The sequence below is a fragment of the Nematostella vectensis genome, chromosome 7 (genome assembly GCF_932526225.1).
Source record: "Nematostella vectensis chromosome 7, jaNemVect1.1, whole genome shotgun sequence".
Taxonomy (NCBI): Eukaryota; Metazoa; Cnidaria; class Anthozoa; order Actiniaria; family Edwardsiidae; genus Nematostella; species Nematostella vectensis.
Window position 1 is genome coordinate 5,191,017 of NC_064040.1, and position 19,536 is coordinate 5,210,552.

At 41.0% G+C, this 19,536-nt stretch overlaps 1 protein-coding gene across 2 annotated transcripts; it reads left to right on the plus strand.

Moving 5' to 3' along the window:
* The first annotated feature begins 78 nt into the window (after positions 1-78).
* LOC5504043 (kinesin-like protein KIF6) lies at positions 79-19,535 on the plus strand. 2 transcript variants are annotated; one of them, XM_032372321.2, is made up of 27 exons: positions 85-306; positions 1,530-1,639; positions 2,059-2,133; positions 3,934-3,976; positions 4,077-4,181; positions 4,523-4,632; positions 4,808-4,890; positions 8,781-8,827; positions 9,420-9,538; positions 9,689-9,776; positions 9,875-9,954; positions 10,243-10,306; positions 10,867-10,953; positions 11,182-11,285; positions 11,675-11,780; positions 12,247-12,293; positions 12,524-12,621; positions 14,408-14,595; positions 15,148-15,217; positions 15,441-15,540; positions 16,017-16,072; positions 16,390-16,440; positions 16,652-16,736; positions 17,090-17,231; positions 17,432-17,718; positions 17,857-17,969; positions 18,854-19,535. In XM_032372321.2, exons 1-27 carry the CDS (start codon positions 247-249, stop codon positions 18,862-18,864), a joined length of 2,529 nt encoding a protein of 842 aa, XP_032228212.2. In that variant the 5' UTR covers positions 85-246; the 3' UTR covers positions 18,865-19,535. The 2 variants fall into 2 exon arrangements, with proteins under 2 accessions (XP_032228213.2, XP_032228212.2); XM_032372322.2 differs by lacking the exons at positions 15,148-15,217; positions 15,441-15,540; positions 16,017-16,072; ... (4 more) ...; positions 17,857-17,969; positions 18,854-19,535 and having other exon boundaries at positions 79-306; positions 12,524-12,649; positions 12,972-14,425.
* Position 19,536: the final 1 nt, after the last annotated feature.

Here is a 19,536-nt window from a genome sequence, read left to right on the forward strand (position 1 = left end):
TTTTTGAAGAGAATAGCAAAAACATAATATTGAAACAAATACTGCAAACAAGATTAGTAAAGTCGCGTCTTAGATTGGGACACCTGTGGTAGTTGGCCCAAATGCGCATGCGCTTTTTCCAAAATGGCGGCAAGTTGAAGATAGCTGTGTATAAACATTTCAGTGACCCGTTACTAAGTCAAGAGTGTGGAATAGAAGAAAAAAACAAGAACCTGCTGATACTTCAAGCATGTAGGATACGCCACTATGGTGAAACAAGGAATCCAGATCTACGCCCGAGTGAAACCTACTAAGGCTAAAACCGGGGTAAGGCGATGGATGCGTTTAAAAACCGATGTCACCGATGATTTTCACCGATGTCATTCAGCTGTCTTGTTCGTTGTTGTGGTGATGTCTCGCATCTGAACGGTCCATGTTTGTCTTCATCAGCATCGATGATGGTTTAGTTATAATTCTGAAACTATCGCATTGCCCAAAGGCTGTTTACAACAGTTTGACAACTGGTGTTTATATTTGGCATAGGACTTATAATATTTTTATAGTAAGCAAAGAAATGGATTTAAAATTGCTTTTTAGTTAAGTAAGTAAACTACTGTTATGTCAGACATCCTTATATGGAATTACATGTCATCATCTTAGAAGTATTTCATGAAATTTGGAGTGATATCGCACACACTCTCAGAAATTCCTTTAAGCCATACAATATTTCTATATTTAAAAATTTAAACTTATTTAATTGCTAGTCTTCTTAACTCTGCAACTCCTGGAATTCTACTGAAGACACTAGATATCTAGAAAACATCAACCACAAAACAGTTAGTTTAGTTTTGTTATTATTGAGTAATACTTTTCTACTTTTTTTTATTTGTACCAAATGAGATCATAAGCCACTTTTAGTCTATGGCTTTGGCTCTTCTCATGTATGTATTGTTAAAGTTTAGTGAAACTGATACAGTAGATTGCCTCTTATAACATTTTATTAATTAATCTTTGTGTTTGAGTTTCTGAATTGAGTGTTTTTGAATTGATTGTAAAGTAAAATATGCTCATCTAATCTGAACGAGTGCCAAACTCAATCAAGTTTCAATTATTTGAATATTGTTTTGGAAGTCAAAGGCAATTGTTGAACAAAACACTTCGAACTTAATCAAACTCATGACTAATTGAACAATTCAATTAGTTAGTCGGATAAAAGAAGATCTTGGGGCTTGGAAAACTAATCAAAATTACATCCCCTTAATGTCAAGGTGAAGTCTTGTTTTTAATTATTTCTGCACACATTGCTTGTTAATCATGTACGTAAACTGGAAACATCTGATTGAGTTAAAGTTCAATTTTGCATGCTTGATAGTTTGACAAATTATTTGATAGAGTTTGATTGGAAAATATTTTGGATGAGTTTTTTTTTATAGAAGAGCCAATCATGCAGTAACCAAACAATTGAAGCTCAATTGACTTTGATTGTTGAATGTTGCTGAGCTGTCATACAGTACGCTAGGAATATGTTATATCCCTGATCCTGTTTGTAGACTTATGAGATCGTTGAAGACGACAGTGGATCATCAGTTATTGAATATACCATACCGAAAGAGCTGTCTGATGGTTACATCAACAACAAAAGAGAAGTTTACAAGTTCAGGTAATAATATTGCAGATTTTGGACAATACACCAAACACCAAAAACTCAACTTGAGTCTGCCCTGAAGAAGTCTTATTAAAAAACGAAAATTTGGCAGAGTCGAATTCCAGTTTTTGGTGTACTGTATTTATTGTTCTGGGGTGAGATCGGGACAGTTTGGTCTTTTTGATTCTATTGAGATTTTAAACAAGGTATACATACAATACAATATAAGGTACAGTACTTGTATATATATACTGTATACTACTGTATTCATCTTGTATTTTCTGGTTGGTTAGCATTATGACACTGACTAATGGATTAACATGATTGTTACAAATTTAGAAGATAATTAAAGATTGTTGATAACTTTTAATAGAAGAATGGAAAAAAATATTGTTGGGAACAATTATTCAGCGTTTTTTTATGTAAACTTACAGGTTCAACAAAGTATTTGATCAAAAGTGCAGCCAAGATGAGGTCTTTGAGAGTGTTGCTCAAGGGGTAGCAGACAAGTATGTTATTGAAAATCAGTTCTTCTGCTAGAGTGAGGACACTGAGAGCATTACTGTAGTTACAGCGGGAGAAGGGGGGACCAGTACTTTTGCTAGAGTGGGGACAGGGGGAGCATTACTGTTGTTACAGTGGGGGAAGGGAGGACCAGTACTTTTGCTAGAGTGGGGACAGGGGGAGCATTACTGTTGTTACAGTGGGAGAAGGGGGGGACCAGTACTTTTGCTAGAGTGGGGACAGGGGGAGCATTACTGTTGTTACAGTGGGAGAAGGGGGGACCAGTACTTTTGCTAGAGTGGGGACAGGGGGAGCATTATTGTTGTTACAGTGGGAGGAGGGGGGACCAGTACTTTTGCTAGAGTGGGGACAGGGGGAGCATTACTGTTGTTACAGTGGGAGAAGGGGGGACCAGTACTTTTGCTAGAGTGGGGACAGGGGGAGCATTACTGTTGTTACAGTGGGAGGAGGGGGGACCAGTACTTTTGCTAGAGTGGGGACAGGGGGAGCATTACTGTTGTTACAGTGGGAGAAGGGGGGACCAGTACTTTTGCTAGAGTAGGGACAGGGGGAGCATTACTGTTGTTACAGTGGGAGGAAGGGGGACCAGTACTTTTGCTAGAGTGGGGACAGGGGGAGCATTACAGTTGTTACAGTGGGAGGAAGGGGGACCAGTACTTTTGCTAGAGTGGGGACAGGGGGAGCATTACAGTTGTTACAGTGGGAGGAAGGGGGACCAGTACTTTTGCTAGAGTGGGGACAGGGGGAGCATTACTGTTGTTACAGTGGGAGAAGGGGGGACCAGTACTTTTGCTAGAGTGGGGACAGGGGGAGCATTACTGTTGTTACAGTGGGAGGAGGGGGGACCAGTACTTTTGCTAGAGTGGGGACAGGGGGAGCATTACTGTTGTTGCAGTGAGAGAAGGGGGGACCAGTACTTTTGCTAGAGTATGGACAGGGGGAGCATTACTGTTGTTACAGTGGGAGGAGGGGGGACCAGTACTTTTGCTAGAGTGGGGACAGGCGGAGCATTACTGTTGTTGCAGTGGGAGAAGGGGGGACCAGTACTTTTGCTAGAGTGGGGACAGGGGGAGCATTACTGTAGTTACAGCGGGAGAAGGGGGACCAGTACTTTTGCTAGAGTAGGGACAGGCGGAGCATTACTGTTGTTGCAGTGGGAGGAGGGGGGACCAGTACTTTTGCTAGAGTGGGGACAGGGGGAGCATTACTGTTGTTACAGTGGGAGGAGGGGGGACCAGTACTTTTGCTAGAGTGGGGACAGGGGGAGCATTACTGTTGTTACAGTGGGAGGAGGGGGGACCAGTACTTTTGCTAGAGTAGGGACAGGGGGAGCATTACTGTTGTTACAGTGGGAGAAGGGGGGACCAGTACTTTTGCTAGAGTAGGGACAGGGGGAGCATTACTGTTGTTACAGTGGGAGAAGGGGGGACCAGTACTTTTGCTAGAGTATGGACAGGGGGAGCATTACTGTTGTTACAGTGGGAGAAGGGGGGACCAGTACTTTTGCTAGAGTAGGGACAGGGGGAGCATTACTGTTGTTGCAGTGAGAGAAGGGGGGACCAGTACTTTTGCTAGAGTGGGGACAGGGGGAGCATTACTGTAGTTACAGCGGGAGAAGGGGGGACCAGTATTGTAGCTAGAGTGGGAGGTGGGGTCACTGCTGTAGGTAAAGTGGGAACTTGCATGTTACCAATTAAAGAAAAGTTCATAAGCAGCATGCAGTATATTGAGAAGTGCACTCCATTAGTATTGCCATTCTCATGCACTTTTGTTCACTTTTGAAGCGTTCTCTCTGGCTACAATGGAACAATCTTTGCATATGGCCAGGTGAGCTTCACATCTGCATACAATCAGAATATGGAGTGATTTATTTTTAAGACAGAACTGATTTCTCACTTGATATTTTTAACACTATCTTTAACTCTAGACTGGTTCTGGCAAGACCTTCACTATTACAGGGGGAGCGGAGAAATATCAAGACAGAGGACTAATCCCCAGGACTCTTTCATACATTTTTGATTACTTTGAGAAGGTACTGTAGTCTATCATGATAAAGCATCTCACCTATTTTACATACTTTTTGTGCTTATTTTACTTACCATATTTAAAGCTACCAGAAATCTAACAATGTCGAAAATATACATGATACATGTTTATGGTATTTTGCTATAATGTTCTAGAAAATACTATAATTTATAACCTACAGTTAAAATAATTGATCTTCATCAACCTACATAAATGTAGCCATACGTACTTTACGTCATGTACTGTAAGTTACTGTACTGATGAAGTAGTGTATACTGAAATTTTTTTTTGTTATTTTGAATACTGCACCAACAATTATTATATTCCATGGTACCTTTTTCCATGCAGCATCCTGACAATGTGTACACAGTCCATATCTCCTATCTGGAAATCTACAACGAGAAAGGATATGATCTCCTGGATCCTAAACATGAAGCATCCAAACTGGAAGACCTACCGTAAGTTACCGAAAAGAAAAGCTTATTCGGCTCTTGGTAAGCCTGACAATATTTGGAGCGATCACTGTTTATCAAATTTCATTCCAAGTTCCATTTTAGATTTGGATAGAATTAGATCTTGATTCATCTAGCAGTGGATGGATTTATAGATAACTCACCTTTCTTGGTATTTCAGGAAAGTGAGCCTTCTTGAGGATGCTGACAATAATATTCACCTGAAGAATCTGTCATTACACCAGGCTAATAATGAGGAGGAAGGTACAGTCTGTATATAAGGAGTCAGTATATACCATGCCCTGTGATTTATCTAATACCATACTTTACTTAGTTTGATGTATGGTACTGTGATACCATACTGTACTTAGTTTGATGTACGGTACTGTGATACCATACTGTACTTAGTTTGATGTACGGTACTGTGATACCATACTGTACTTTGTTTGATGTACGGTACTGTGATACCATACTGTACTTAGTTTGATGTACGGTACTGTGATACCATACCGTACTTAGTTTGATGTACGGTACTGTGATACCATACTGTACTTAGTTTGATGTATAGTACTGTGATACCATACTGTACTTAGTTTGATGTACGGTACTGTGATACCATATTGTACTTAGTTTGATGTACGGTACTGTGATACCATACCGTACTTAGTTTGATGTATAGTACTGTGATACCATACTGTACTTAGTTTGATGTACGGTACTGTGATACCATACTGTACTTAGTATGATGTACGGTACTGTGATACCATACTGTACTTAGTATGATGTATAGTACTGTGATACCATACTGTACTTAGTTTGATGTACGGTACTGTGATACCATACTGTACTTAGTTTGATGTACGGTACTGTGATACCATACCGTACTTAGTTTGATGTACGGTACTGTGATACCATACCGTACTTAGTTTGATGTACGGTACTGTGATACCATACCATACTTAGTTTGATGTACGGTACTGTGATACCATACCGTACTTAGTTTGATGTACGGTACTGTGATACCATACCGTACTTAGTTTGATGTACGGTACTGTGATACCATATTGTACTTAGTTTGATGTACGGTACTGTGATACCATACTGTACTTAGTTTGATGTACGGTACTGTGATACCATACTGTACTTAGTTTGATGTACGGTACTGTGATACCATACCGTACTTAGTTTGATGTACGGTACTGTGATACCATACTGTACTTAGTTTGATGTACTGTACTGTGATACCATACTGTACTTAGTTTGATGTACGGTACTGTGATACCATACTGTACTTAGTTTGGTGTACGGTACTGTGATACCATACTGTACTTAGTTTGATGTACGGTACTGTGATACCATACTGTACTTAGTATGATGTACGGTACTGTGATACCATACCGTACTTAGTTTGATGTATAGTACTGTGATACCATACTGTACTTAGTTTGATGTACGATACTGTGATACCATACCGTACTTAGTTTGATGTACGGTACTGTGATACCATACTGTACTTAGTATGATGTACGGTACTGTGATACCATACTGTACTTAGTTTGATGTACGGTACTGTGATACCATACTGTACTTAGTTTGATGTACGGTACTGTGATACCATACTGTACTTAGTATGATGTACGGTACTGTGATACCATACCGTACTTAGTTTGATGTACAGTACTGTGATACCATACTGTACTTTGTTTGATGTACGGTACTGTGATACCATACTGTACTTAGTTTGATGTACGGTACTGTGATACCATACTGTACTTAGTTTGATGTACGGTACTGTGATACCATACTGTACTTAGTATGATGTACGGTACTGTGATACCATACTGTACTTAGTTTGATGTATGGTACTGTGATACCATACTGTACTTAGTATGATGTACGGTACTGTGATACCATACTGTACTTAGTATGATGTACGGTACTGTGATACCATACTGTACTTAGTTTGATGTACGGTACTGTGATACCATACTTTACTTAGTTTGATGTACGGTACTGTGATACCATACTGTACTTAGTTTGATGTACGGTACTGTGATACCATACTGTACTTAGTTTGATGTACGGTACTGTGATACCATACTGTACTTAGTATGATGTACGGTACTGTGATACCATACTGTACTTAGTTTGATGTACGGTACTGTGATGCCATACTGTACTCAGTTTGATGTACGGTACTGTGATACCATACTGTACTTAGTTTGATGTACGGTACTGTGATACCATACTGTACTTAGTTTGATGTACGGTACTGTGATACCATACTGTACTTAGTTTGATGTACGGTACTGTGATACCATACTGTACTTAGTTTGATGTACGGTACTGTGATACCATACTGTACTTAGTTTGATGTATGGTACTGTTATACCATACTGTACTTAGTTTGATGTACGGTACTGTGATACCATACTGTACTTAGTTTGATGTACGGTACTGTGATACCATACTGTACTTAGTTTGATGTATAGTACTTTGATACCATACTGTACTTAGTTTGATGTACGGTACTGTGATACCATACTGTACTTAGTTTGATGTATAGTACTGTAATACCATACTGTACTTAGTTTGATGTACGGTACTGTGATACCATACTTTACTTAGTTTGATGTACGGTACTGTGATACCATACTGTACTTAGTTTGATGTACGGTACTGTGATACCATACTGTACTTAGTTTGATGTACGGTACTGTAATACCATACTGTACTTAGTTTGATGTACGGTACTGTGATACCATACTGTACTTAGTTTGATGTACGGTACTGTGATACCATACTGTACTTAGTTTGATGTACGGTACTGTAATACCATACTGTACTTAGTTTGATGTACTGTACTGTGATACCATACTGTACTTAGTTTGATGTACGGTACTGTGATACCATACTGTACTTAGTTTGATGTACGGTACTGTGATACCATACTGTACTTAGTTTGATGTACGGTATTGTAATACCATACTGTACTTAGTTTGATGTACAGTACTGTAATACCATACTGTACTTAGTTTGATGTATGGTACTGTTATACCATACTGTACTTAGTTTGATGTATGGTACTGTGATACCACACTGTGCTTAGTTTGATGTACGGTACTGTAATACCATACTGTGCTTAGTTTGATGTACGGTACTGTGATACCATACTTTACTTAGTTTGATGTACGGTACTGTAATACCATACTGTACTTAGTTTGATGTACGGTACTGTGATACCATACTGTACTTAGTTTGATGTACTGTACTGTGATACCATACTGTACTGAGTTTGATGTACGGTACTGTGATACCATACTTTACTTAGTTTGATGTACGGTACTGTAATACCATACTGTACTTAGTTTGATGTACGGTACTGTGATACCATACTGTACTTAGTTTGATGTACTGTACTGTGATACCATACTGTACTTAGTTTGATGTACGGTACTGTGATACCATACTGTACTTAGTTTGATGTATAGTTCTGTGAAGACCCTTTAAAATTGTAAAAAAAATATCATCCAATCTTACGGCCTATATTGAACCGTGTAAAAAGCTACTCTGACTGGCCTATTAAGTGGATAACCTCTATGAATCAGCCACATTTTTTGGCCTAGAGCTTTGGTCACACATACACTGTTTTAGTAAATTTAGCACAAAAAATAGATTTTGCCAGTTACCGTGGGCTCCTCGTACCTTTTTGATTCAAGAAATTTAACAGTTATTCTGTGCTTAGTCTCTGCGATCCTTCGCACAGAAAATGTTTATATTGTATATTCTACATAAACAACACACAAGGTGTGAGGAGTGACGCGTACCAGTTTATTGGAGACGATATTACAAGTATAGATGTAATGTAAAATATACAAACATGTTCATGTATCAACTAGCAGAAGACTGGGGAAAAACAACCCCGGAAAAAACGATGCGTTATGCAAACTGGTAAGGTGAAGTGAAAGACGAATGTAATTAGCTAAATATATAGGCATGAGTGAACCTCTAGGGAACGCGCAAGGCACGAATTCCGAATGCCCAACATAGACACATTTGTCCTGCCACTGGATATATGCCTTTAAGCCATTTAACAGTACAATATACTACTGTATATAAGTGCATTCTGAAAACTTTCTTTGTCTTCATGACAGCACTGAACTGCCTCTTCTTGGGGGATACAAACAGAATGATAGCCGAGGTAAGTGCAGGGAAATTATAAGTCACAGTCAATGTTATGCGCATTAAAACTGCAATAAAAATACCATATTTAAAAAAATTATCAAAACGAGAAAAGAATAACAAAATTCATGGATTTCTAATACCCCTTTGGGGCTGTAACAAGCTAGAAACAAACCAACAGGCACTTGCAACATATTGTGTAGTTCCAGAAAATTTCCATATATTTTGGGGTATAAGACCCCACCCCTCTGGAATTTCCAACCCCCTGGAAAAAAAATAAATACAGTAACTGTTAAGGAAAAAGGGCATTTTACCCCCCCCTCCCCTCTGGAAATTCCTGGGCGTTTGAACCCGCCACCCCCCAGAATGTTCAATCCCCTCAATGGGGGAGGTATGGATATTTTCTGGAACTATACATTCAGTATAATATTTTTGTCATGGTGACGTTGCCCATTAAGTGGTTAATATCCTTATTAGCTAGAACTGCAGAGTAAAAAAATACGTTATTTGCAGTAACATATGTTACATTTATGTAGCATAAACTGTACTGCATATCAGAATTGAGGTAATGTAAGAACTCTGCACCAAATATGTGGAGTTGTTTTCTATAGACTCCAATGAACCAGGCATCCACACGATCTCACTGCATCTTTACCATCCACGTGTCAACACGAGAATCAGGCAAAGCTACCATACGCAGAGCTAAACTCCATCTGGTGGATCTCGCGGGGTAAGCCTATTGTACCATCCATTTAGCCCAAAGGGATCGTTGTTGCTATAATGAACACTCACAAAGTGAACATTGAATTCTGAATACTACTAAGCCTGTACTGTATAGCACATGTTAAGGACCTTTCTTTTTAAATTTGATTTGCTGAAGGTCCGAGAGAATAGCGAAAACTGGTGTTGCTGGCATCCAGCTTGCTGAAGCGAAATACATTAACGTGTCTTTGCATTTCCTCGAACAGGTATGTTTATTGTGCTTTTAAGATATGAGATTTAAAAAAGAATTGTGCTATACTCATAACGATATATGATGGTAAAAACACTTTTTATCTTTGCACAGGTCATTGTGGCTCTGTCAGAAAAGTCCAGGAGTCACATTCCATATAGAAATTCAATGATGACATCTGTTCTGAGAGACAGGTACATGTAACGTCAGAAATTATTTGTGGCTAAGATGTCATTGTGGAGACATGGCATGGTGTTAAATACTGTTAATGTTGCTTTGATGTTTGTGATCTACACGTTGTATTTGAAGTTAGAAGTAGCAAGTTTTTTTCTCCTTCTCAGACTTAAAGTGTTCCTTATGTTTATTGATAAATTCTACCATTCCCTATGTTTGAATGAAGAATCAATTTTATGAAATGATATAAAGAATATGAAACGTAACATATTCATAAAGTCCGGTTTAACTGTTGTTCTTTCTTATAGTCTTGGTGGTAATTGTATGACTACAATGATAGCTACCTGTTCTGTGGAGAAGAAAAACATCGATGTAAGTTGACTGGCTTTTCTTTAGCTGACTACCTATTTTCATTCTGCCAATCCCATCCACATCTCACCCCTTCCTTAACAGAGAACCACTCTAATGACTTTACATTTTAAGAAACAACTACTATCACATCTTTCTCCTGTAAAACCTAAGAAACAAACCACTCTCATCTCTTTTTCTTGTACATCCTAAGAGACAACAACACTTGCATCCTACTCTCCTTGTTCATCCCAAGAGATAACCACTCTCGCATCTTACTCCTGTACATGGTAACAGACAACCACTCTCACATCCTATTCCTGTACAGTATATCCTATGAAACAACCACTCGCCCCTCATACTCGTGTACATACTAAGAAACAACCACTCTCGCATTATACTCTAGTATATCCTACGGAACAACCACTCTGCTCACATATCCTAACAAACAACCACTGTCACATCTCAATGACATAACGAGCAACCCCTCTTACATCTCATTTAAGATACTCGTAAAGACATTTTGTGTTAATACATTTTTTAAGATCTCACACTCTTGCTTATTGTGATATTTTTGTTTCCAGGAATCTATATCGACTTGCCGTTTTGCCCAAAGAGTTGCAATGATCAAGAATGACGTCTTGCTTAACGAGGAGATAGACCCCAAACTGGTGCGCAATTCAATATAAAGAAAGCAAAGTAGAAGCTTTATTTCTTGACTAGCTGTGAAAAGAGCTCAGAGTCTTTTTGGAGTTGTCTCCAATTCTCTATTACCATTGTCCTGACTTCATAGTTATGATGAAAATACAGAAAAAAAAGTTGAATGATTTTTGTTCTTGTAGGAGCTGCTCATCTAATAACCCAACTGCTTACAATGTAATGTCTTCTTTCTTTTATAGATGATAGCACAGTTAAAGCGAGAAATCCAACAGCTCAAGGCGGAGCTGGCCATGGCCACAGGTCAGGAGTACACTGGACAGTTGGACGACAACGAGTACGATAGGTACGATAACTGACCGCTCTAGCCTTACTGCTGCATAAACGTTCACTGTTCACAGAACAGATTTATGGCCATAATGATGCATATACATGTAGGTGCATGCTCCTAGATTCATGAGCACCATAAACAGAAACCAATAGCTGTAGAAACTTCCAGAAGTTTTTTCTACAGTATCACAACACTCTAAATCGTAACTTGGGTTTATAAATTGCTCCAATAAAGAATTACCCGCACTAGCTATGCCCCTGCAATGGGTATCAATGTGTGCAATTGATTGATAGCCATCATAGTTTATAAGTATATCCCTTCTTCATCGATTTAGGTGAGGTCATTCTGTACCTGCTGGATTTGTTTAAAAAGGCTGCCTTCATTCGTATTATTGTATCCATTAGACTAAGGCGCTTGGTGAATTCGTTCATCGAGGATCCTGACCCTGATGCTGCTCTCAGTGTTGGTGCCGACATGAGAAAGATTGACTTCTGCTTCAAGCTTCTCAAGGTATAGACTGGCGGATGTGATTGGGGGAGGAGAGCTGTACGGATATTACTAGTTCTGACATAAGGAAGATCGACTTTTGCTTTAAATTACTCGAGTTGTAGGCTGGGGGATATGGTTGCGGCAGGTATCTGTAAGGATATTACTCAAGCTGACATGAGAAAGATTGACTTTTACTTCAAGGTGGTTAAATTGTACATATAGCCAGAGTTGTGTTTGGGCAGCAAATATTTGTCTGAGTGAATAAGATCAAATTGCACAAAATCACGACGTTCGGAAATATAAAACTTATGCTCTTGATAGTAGTTAAGCGTAGTGGAATGCAAAGCAAATGTCAATAGTCGACCATTGCCTAAGTGAATAAGATCAAATTCATTTGGAACCTGTGTTAAGGCCCAAACCATGACTTTCGGAAATATAAAACCATGTAATTGGCATGTAACTGACATGTAACTGTCTTCTTTTTCAGGAGCATGTTCTTGAGCGACCCACAAAATCCAGTACGCCATCTCAACGGTAATAATTGTAACTAGTGTGATTACATTGCATGGGAGGATTATGGTTTTGTTGTGTTGGTAATTGTGCCGAGTTCACCTGATTGGAGTTGATTTGTATGTAATAAAAAAAGGTTCTCGTCTGGAAAACGTATCTGTTCCAGTAAAAGCGTTTTGTGTTTGTTTACAAAAAATCTACCATTCCTGTATTGAGAGGTTTTTTTCAAAAAAAGCTATTTTTCTGTCGGTCAGGTCGCAGTCGCAGCCGAATGAAGACAGCAGCTATTTGGGCCATCAGACCGAGACGAGCAAATTGAAGGAACTGATCAAGCAGCGAGACAATGAGATCAGTATCCTTTGCAAAGCTATGGAGGAAAGGTACGCGTGCGCAATACTTGATTCGGGGCCTACTTGATGTGTTTAATGTATAGGGGTACAACACGGACTACGTTAGGATTTGCCTTCAAGATATTTTTGGCCTTAATTGTTGTCGATTCAATCCTAAGGTACTTGATATCGCAGAAGAAGAAATATGAAAAGGGTGAAATGTTTTAAGTACCATACAAAATGAAATAAAATATGGATCAAATTTGCCGAAATTTGAAAAAAACAACCATACATGAAGTACCTGAAAGGCAACATTGTTGCGATCCGAACACGTGGCAATACCCATAATGCTTATCTTTTCACGTGTTGTCAGGCTGGACTGCGAGGCGCAAAGATTGCGGGCGCGCTCTGATCTACAGCACGCGGCACGCAATGGACTTTGGGATGCGCTTTGTTTTAGCGGGGACAAGCTTGATGCCATCCTCGACATAAACACGCGCGGCAACAATCGATACCTAAACGTTGCGCAATCGGCAATGCTTCAACAGATAGATAACGCGACATTGACAACCCTCGCGCAGCTTGAAAAGACAATACCCGAGTCGGTAATTACTCTAGAAAATCCCGACGATTGCGACGACGAGTCGATATTTGTTCGCCGCATGGATACCGAGGCGTTATTGATTCTGGATAAACTTGCAGTAGGAGTGGAGGGGTTCACGCTACAAGAGCTGCGAAGGTTTCATCGCAAGGCGCGCGTTGCTGTCGAGGCCGGTATCACCAACAACGCGCACATTCACACGCAGATCACTAGTCTACTAGACAAACACATAAAGCGTGAATCGCACAGTGTTGCTATTGGCCAGCATGTCTGGCGCGACGCATGTGGGAGGTTCGTTAGGGCACTGAGGAGGCACTCAATTGCGCATGCGCACGTGATAGATCTAGAAAAGCAGAAACTGGATGCGGAGCGGGAGTACGTGACGTCACTGCGGGAGCTAAGCGCGGCGGAGTGGGAAAAGAGAGAGGCGTTGGAGCTGGTAGAGGCAGCGGAGAGTGCGTGGCGGAGAAGGCGTACCAGGACAACATCGATTTAGACATTTCATAAAGCAACTTTTATAAGACTGTTATGAATTTTGATAATACTTCATATATGAAGCGGGAATATAGATAAGATAGGCACTCATCAAACTTGGACATTGTCAGTAAAATATATGCTTATTTAATGGTATTTCTAACGAAGATGACAATCAACCCGGACTCAAAATCGCTTATAAAGAGGTGTTTTGTTTCCTGGTAATAAACATATTTTGGTGGGCAAGTCTCTGTTGTTCTCTAGAACGGATTAAAACTTTTGGATGCATATGCCGTATAGCTATACAACTTTAGCGGAGTCACGGGCGATTAGTTTTCAGTCTTCACGATTCCATAACAGTGCCGCTTCGTCCTCTTTTGTTCACACCAGGCGCGCATCACTAACTTTAGGGAAACAGTAATTACGTCATCAGGACGGCAAATGAATATTCAATGAGTTAGAATAGCCCAGGCTCGATATGTCTTGAGAAAACTTGGGCGATGGGTTAACAAAAAAAACAACGGCGGTAAAACAGGCAGCAATAGTTCTAACTTATTTTGCGCAAGAGAAAAGAGGAACCCTGTTATTTCTGAAACGTAAAAAAAAATCTAAATAGTTAACCAATTCCCAGAGAGCTTTGAAACCATGCGCTCGCCGCCTCTTTTGTGACATATCGTGCCTTGGCTGTTACAAATAAGCAAGAAAAAATGATCCTCCCTTGACCGCTGTGTCAGACATACTTGTCGGCATGCTAAAGAAGGAGAAAAAACGGGCCGAGGAGCTGCGCACGCTTCCCCGAGGGGGAGGTAGAGAGGAGAATGCGGCAGATTTGAGACGAAGTACCAGCCAACCAGTGGGGAATGAGCCACCCGTGTCTACTCGCAGGGAGAGGGGACGGGAGTCATTTGACTCTACAAATGAGGTAGATATATTGGATTTGTCTACTTCAACACGTTTCTCCAAACTCTCGTCAATTTCATTTCAAATTAACGGAAGCGAATTTTCTGTTCTTTTGTTTGGCTGGCGTCTTGTAGGCGTACTCAGAAGCCATGCTTTCCATTTTGTCGGTTGTTTTTGTTTGTCGAATGGGAAATCGAGCATGATTTTTTTTAGATTATTGGGAATGCTGTCACTGCATTAGGTTTGAAAACTAAAGCGATCTTCTAGGATTGACGGAATTGTTTAGTTATTGTTACATCTTGAATCCCTTTTGATAAAAAGGGGGATTTCGTATTTCATCATTAGTCTTTTTAATGATTTAAACATGACACTTCTGATTGTCAGGCCCCTTTTTCGTGAAGTCTTTTGAAGGTCGCCTTATGAGGACATTAATGTAGAGACCCAGTTTTTTACCGCGATATAAAGCACTTACAACCCACCCCGACCCGGGGTTCTTGACCCTCGAAGGGCGTGTCTACCGCGGCTTTGCCTAAATGACACATCGAGTATCACTTCTGACGCGTGTATTCCACAGACCCGAGAGCCACAACCACGCGCGACTCCGCCAGAAGCTCGCCCTTCGTCAGCTTACAACAGGAAACTGCGTGAGTATACTTATTGAGCTTAGTAATTGTCATCTGTAATGCTTAGACCTTCTTTGAGGGTCGACCACTTAACTTTTGATGGTGGATATGGTGGCCTTTCTTGTTGAGCAGGATTTTTTTTACTGTACCTTCCGCCCTTACTTTTTGAATTGTTCTTGGCCCTTTTAGAGAAATATGTGTATATGTATGTGAAATACCTTTCACATTGTTTATCTTTATCTAGAGGAGATGTCGGAAGGTCGAAAGGAAGCATTTGAGATTTTCAAGCGAGACTACATACACAGTGACACCGTGGAGAAGAACAAGCGTGACTTAAAAAATAGGTAAGATCGGACCATGTTGCCTGACGTCACTTCGATATGAAGAGCAACGGGAGAGGTCTGGTGTACTCTTCAGCTTTCTGTCACACGAGTCTGTCACGTCAGGCACTGTGGCAGGGGCACGCTCAGTTTCCTTAAAAGCCTTATGTTTCACGTGTCTATCACGTGAGCTGTTTCGACAGAGCTGAATCTGATGCCTTTTTTCACACGTGTCTATCACGTGAGGCACTGTGACAGAGGCAAGTCTAGTGTCCCTGGCAGCCTCTGTCACACGTGTCCATCACGTGAGAAGCTCCAACAGAGACAAGTCTGCCACACTTGACAACAAGCACTTCGGCAGTTTCGCTTGTGCCCTAGGCAGTGTACTTCACGTGTCTCTCACGTGGAAGGCTTCAACAGAGTCTAGTGACACACGTGACCACAGCTTAAATGTTACATCAATCTCATTGATGACATTCACTCGTTTTGTTGTGTTTCAGGTATGCAGACGCCAAGTCATTAGGCGAACAAGTGAATTCCTCGCGTCTAAAGATCAGTAAGTCCGCTTTGCTTCAGTCGATAGCTCTGACGTAAAGCTCTATTTTCCCACTGGATTCACCCGTGAATATTTCACCCGTTACCTGGTCCTGAGACCACCGGGAACAAGTGCATAGTCATCGCCACGGGAAGATGTTGAAAGAGTCTTTTTGAAAGGACACTAGGTGAAAATTACCCGTCAGAGATGTTAGAAGTTTATTATTCGTTGGGAGGAGATATTACCAGGCTTGATGCTGGAATTCGGTTATTATTGGTAAGTAACGTCAGAATAGTATCTCAAGTACTCACCTTGAGTTTCTCGACTTTGTGTTTTAGACAAGCTAAAGACGCGAATTGAACAACATCGAGTGCGGCGCTCCGTCCAGGGTAAGTACTTTGGCGAGAGCCTTAGGACCAGTTCACACTCGTGTGAACCGTCTTTGCAAAAAAGATACCGAAATTAGTCATCTGCGGTTCTTGTGTTTGTGTCTTACCGGTTCACACACACGCGAATTTTATTTTTGGCTTCTGCTTGTGACTTTTATGTCATGGTGTGAATAGACCCTAACGATTATACATATATCCATCCTTACAACAGGTCTGATGAACGGGGAGGAAGACGACGCGCATATGGATCCCGAGGAGGGGAGGCTAAGGCAGGCCATCGAAGACGAAAAGGCCAGGTATGAGGGCGGAATGCGGCAGAATCAGGTCTAATCAGGTCAACAGTCTTAAACAGACGGGATAGAAATGGACCCGGTATTACTTTGGGGGCGATTGAGGACCTTTTATCAGTGACTGGGTAATAATTGCTCGGGTGTGACTTGCGTAAACCGGGTACTTGGCATTGGCTCTTGTTGGAAGTGACGGACACTCTTTAGCGCTGCTTCGATTATATTTAGAATTAACTAAAGTTATCTTTGGTTGTAACTCGGCGGTACTTTACGGGAGTAGCTTGTTGCTATGCAGGCTAAGGGAGTAGGTATCGTTTTGTGGCGTGACTATTTGCATTGAAGGTGTATTCCGTTGATTTTAGGTACAAACACAGCTTTACTGAGCTGCGCTCGCTAAAGACCGAGATCGAACACTTGCAGCACTTTCTAGAAAAGTCCAAGGTTCAGATGCAGAAGGACTTCGAGATCTGGTGGGCTGAGCAAGCGTCAATCAACATGGCTCAGGTACGACGCTGATTGGTTGGACGCCGCCTTCTGCTGATTTCCACCTTCTGCAATTTCACTGTACCGTACTTTATAAATGATTATATAATTATAATTATAAATAATCTATAAACAAGGCAGCTAAATCTGAAGCCAATGTGCCCTTTAACGGTGATAACCAAAACCGAACTCATCTATCGACCTGGCCGTTTTGCCTGCAGCCTCCAAATGACGTCAGAGCCGCGTGGAAGACCCCGCCCCTCTCTCCTATTAGACCTGCCCAAGACAACCCCAGACCGCCCTCGGCCTCGCGCAGACAAAGGGACAATCGTGGAGCTGGGAAGATGTCGAGTCGACTGCGAGCCGAGGCTCAGATTGCCTCGTCTACGCTAACTAGTGCTTATACCCCTGTGCTGGACGCGGGTGAGGCTGGACGTGTTAGTGCCGAGGACCCTCGCGCAAGGCGCGTAGAGCATCGCGGGACATCAAACGGTATCGATCAATCGAGGTGGGTATTAATAGAGGTTTAATAACTGGATTACTTATAAATAGATCGTCTTCTTTTCTCGAGAATGCTAAAGGTTGGTTTTCCATAGAATTTAATAGCAATGTTTTTTTACCGAGCTATTTGTTTATTTTTGTGCAGGTCTGCACACGAAGTGAATCCTACCTCATCCATACCGCTGACCGGCGATAGCCGTGCAGACGCGGATATTCGGGCGTTCATACGCGCGAGACAAAATCTCCTTCAGCAGCGAGGTAAGATCTATTTGGGCATTGTGGATCAAGTAGACGGTTTTGAAGTTGTAAATTTTGGTCACGTGACTGTTTGGGTGGCAAAGTAGCGCGCGCTCAGGCTTTTATAACAGCAACAAAAAGCAAATTATTCAGCGCTTACGAAAAAAACCCAGAATGTTTCTTTTCGGAGAAGGTTTAGGGGTCGTCCACACTAACACGGATTCGTTTCGCCGAAAACGCATCACTTTATTCGCATCGTGTTCGCCTGGATCCAGCCGTCCACATTAACACGGATTCGTTTCGCCGGAAACGAATCACTTTATTCGCATCGTGTTCGCCTGAATCCAGCCGTCCACACTAACACGGATTCGTTTCGCCGAAAACGCATCACTTTATTTGCATCGTGTTCGCCTGGATCCAGCCGTCCACACTAACACGGATTCAAACATTTGTAAAAAGGCTGAAAGGTACAGGCTGACGTCATTTTTATGATATGCGCATGCTCAAAGCAGCGCGCGCCCGCGATATAACGCCATCGTTTTTATTTTGATACGGATTCGACCGTCCCCACGACGGACCAAAGTATACGGATTCATTTTTATTCACTTTTGACAGCGTTTTCAAAAGTATTCGGATTCGCTGGATCCAGCGCACGTGTTAGTGTGGACGGAAGGCCTAAACGTATCAAAAAGCATACGGATTCAAACGAATCCGTGTTAGTGTGGACGGCTCCTTAGTTTCAGATTTTATTTTTTGTCGTTCTCTGGTGTGACAGGCGCAGTCATTACTGTGCACTGTTTGAATTTGCCACCCAGAAAGGTCACGTGATCTCTAAGCGCACGTCCCCTATTCTTGGGAGGGGTCTTAAAAGAGATAGAAGGCTTTATATAACTTTCTTCTCTTAGGAAAAAGGTAACGACACCCTACATTTCGACTTGGTACCATTGCTTCAGTTGCAAACTATGGCGTTACTTCACGCACAAGGCTTGACCCAGATGGCTTCGTTCAAGTTCTCAACTTCATTTTTCCCGTTGAATTAAAATAGCAGTGAGAAGCACTTAGATCATATTGTGAAGTAGAAACGACGACAAGAAAATTTTCACGGAGTGTGAAGGGCACTCCGCGGTGTGTTTTATGGCCAAACCAATAAAAGGGTAATCTTATCTTCTTTGAATGTATTTGTTTTTAGCGGGCTTAAGATTGTATGATTGGCAAATACAAGAACTCTTACATGTTCTTCCATTCCCTTAGTAAAACACTGAGTACAACTATTATGATAATTCGTTTTTTATTTCTTCGTCTCGAAATTAAGTTAATAGTTGTATTTTGATATTTGTAACTTTTTTCAATTCTTTAATTTAATTTACAACGAAGTTTCCACCACTTACGAAAATACAAAATATCTACATATTTGTTTAGTACAGGGGTATTGTAACATGATGTAAAATGATGGCGAGTGTGGAAATATAATAGTGGATATTGTCTCTTCTGAACCAATCAGAAGTCAAACAGGAAATGTATTAAAACCTGATTGATTGTTTGGTAATATGTCCACGGATGGTAATAAAAGTCAACTTGATAGAACTAT

Excerpts from the sequence above, each read along its gene's own strand:
- LOC5504043 (XM_032372321.2), top strand. The coding sequence starts at position 247 with ATGGTGAAACAAGGAATCCAGATCTACGCCCGAGTGAAACCTACTAAG. Across the intron at positions 3,977-4,076 it reads CAATCTTTGCATATGGCCAG|ACTGGTTCTGGCAAGACCTT; the intron begins GTGAGCTTCACA and ends CTTTAACTCTAG. Across the intron at positions 14,596-15,147 it reads CATTTGACTCTACAAATGAG|ACCCGAGAGCCACAACCACG; the intron begins GTAGATATATTG and ends TGTATTCCACAG.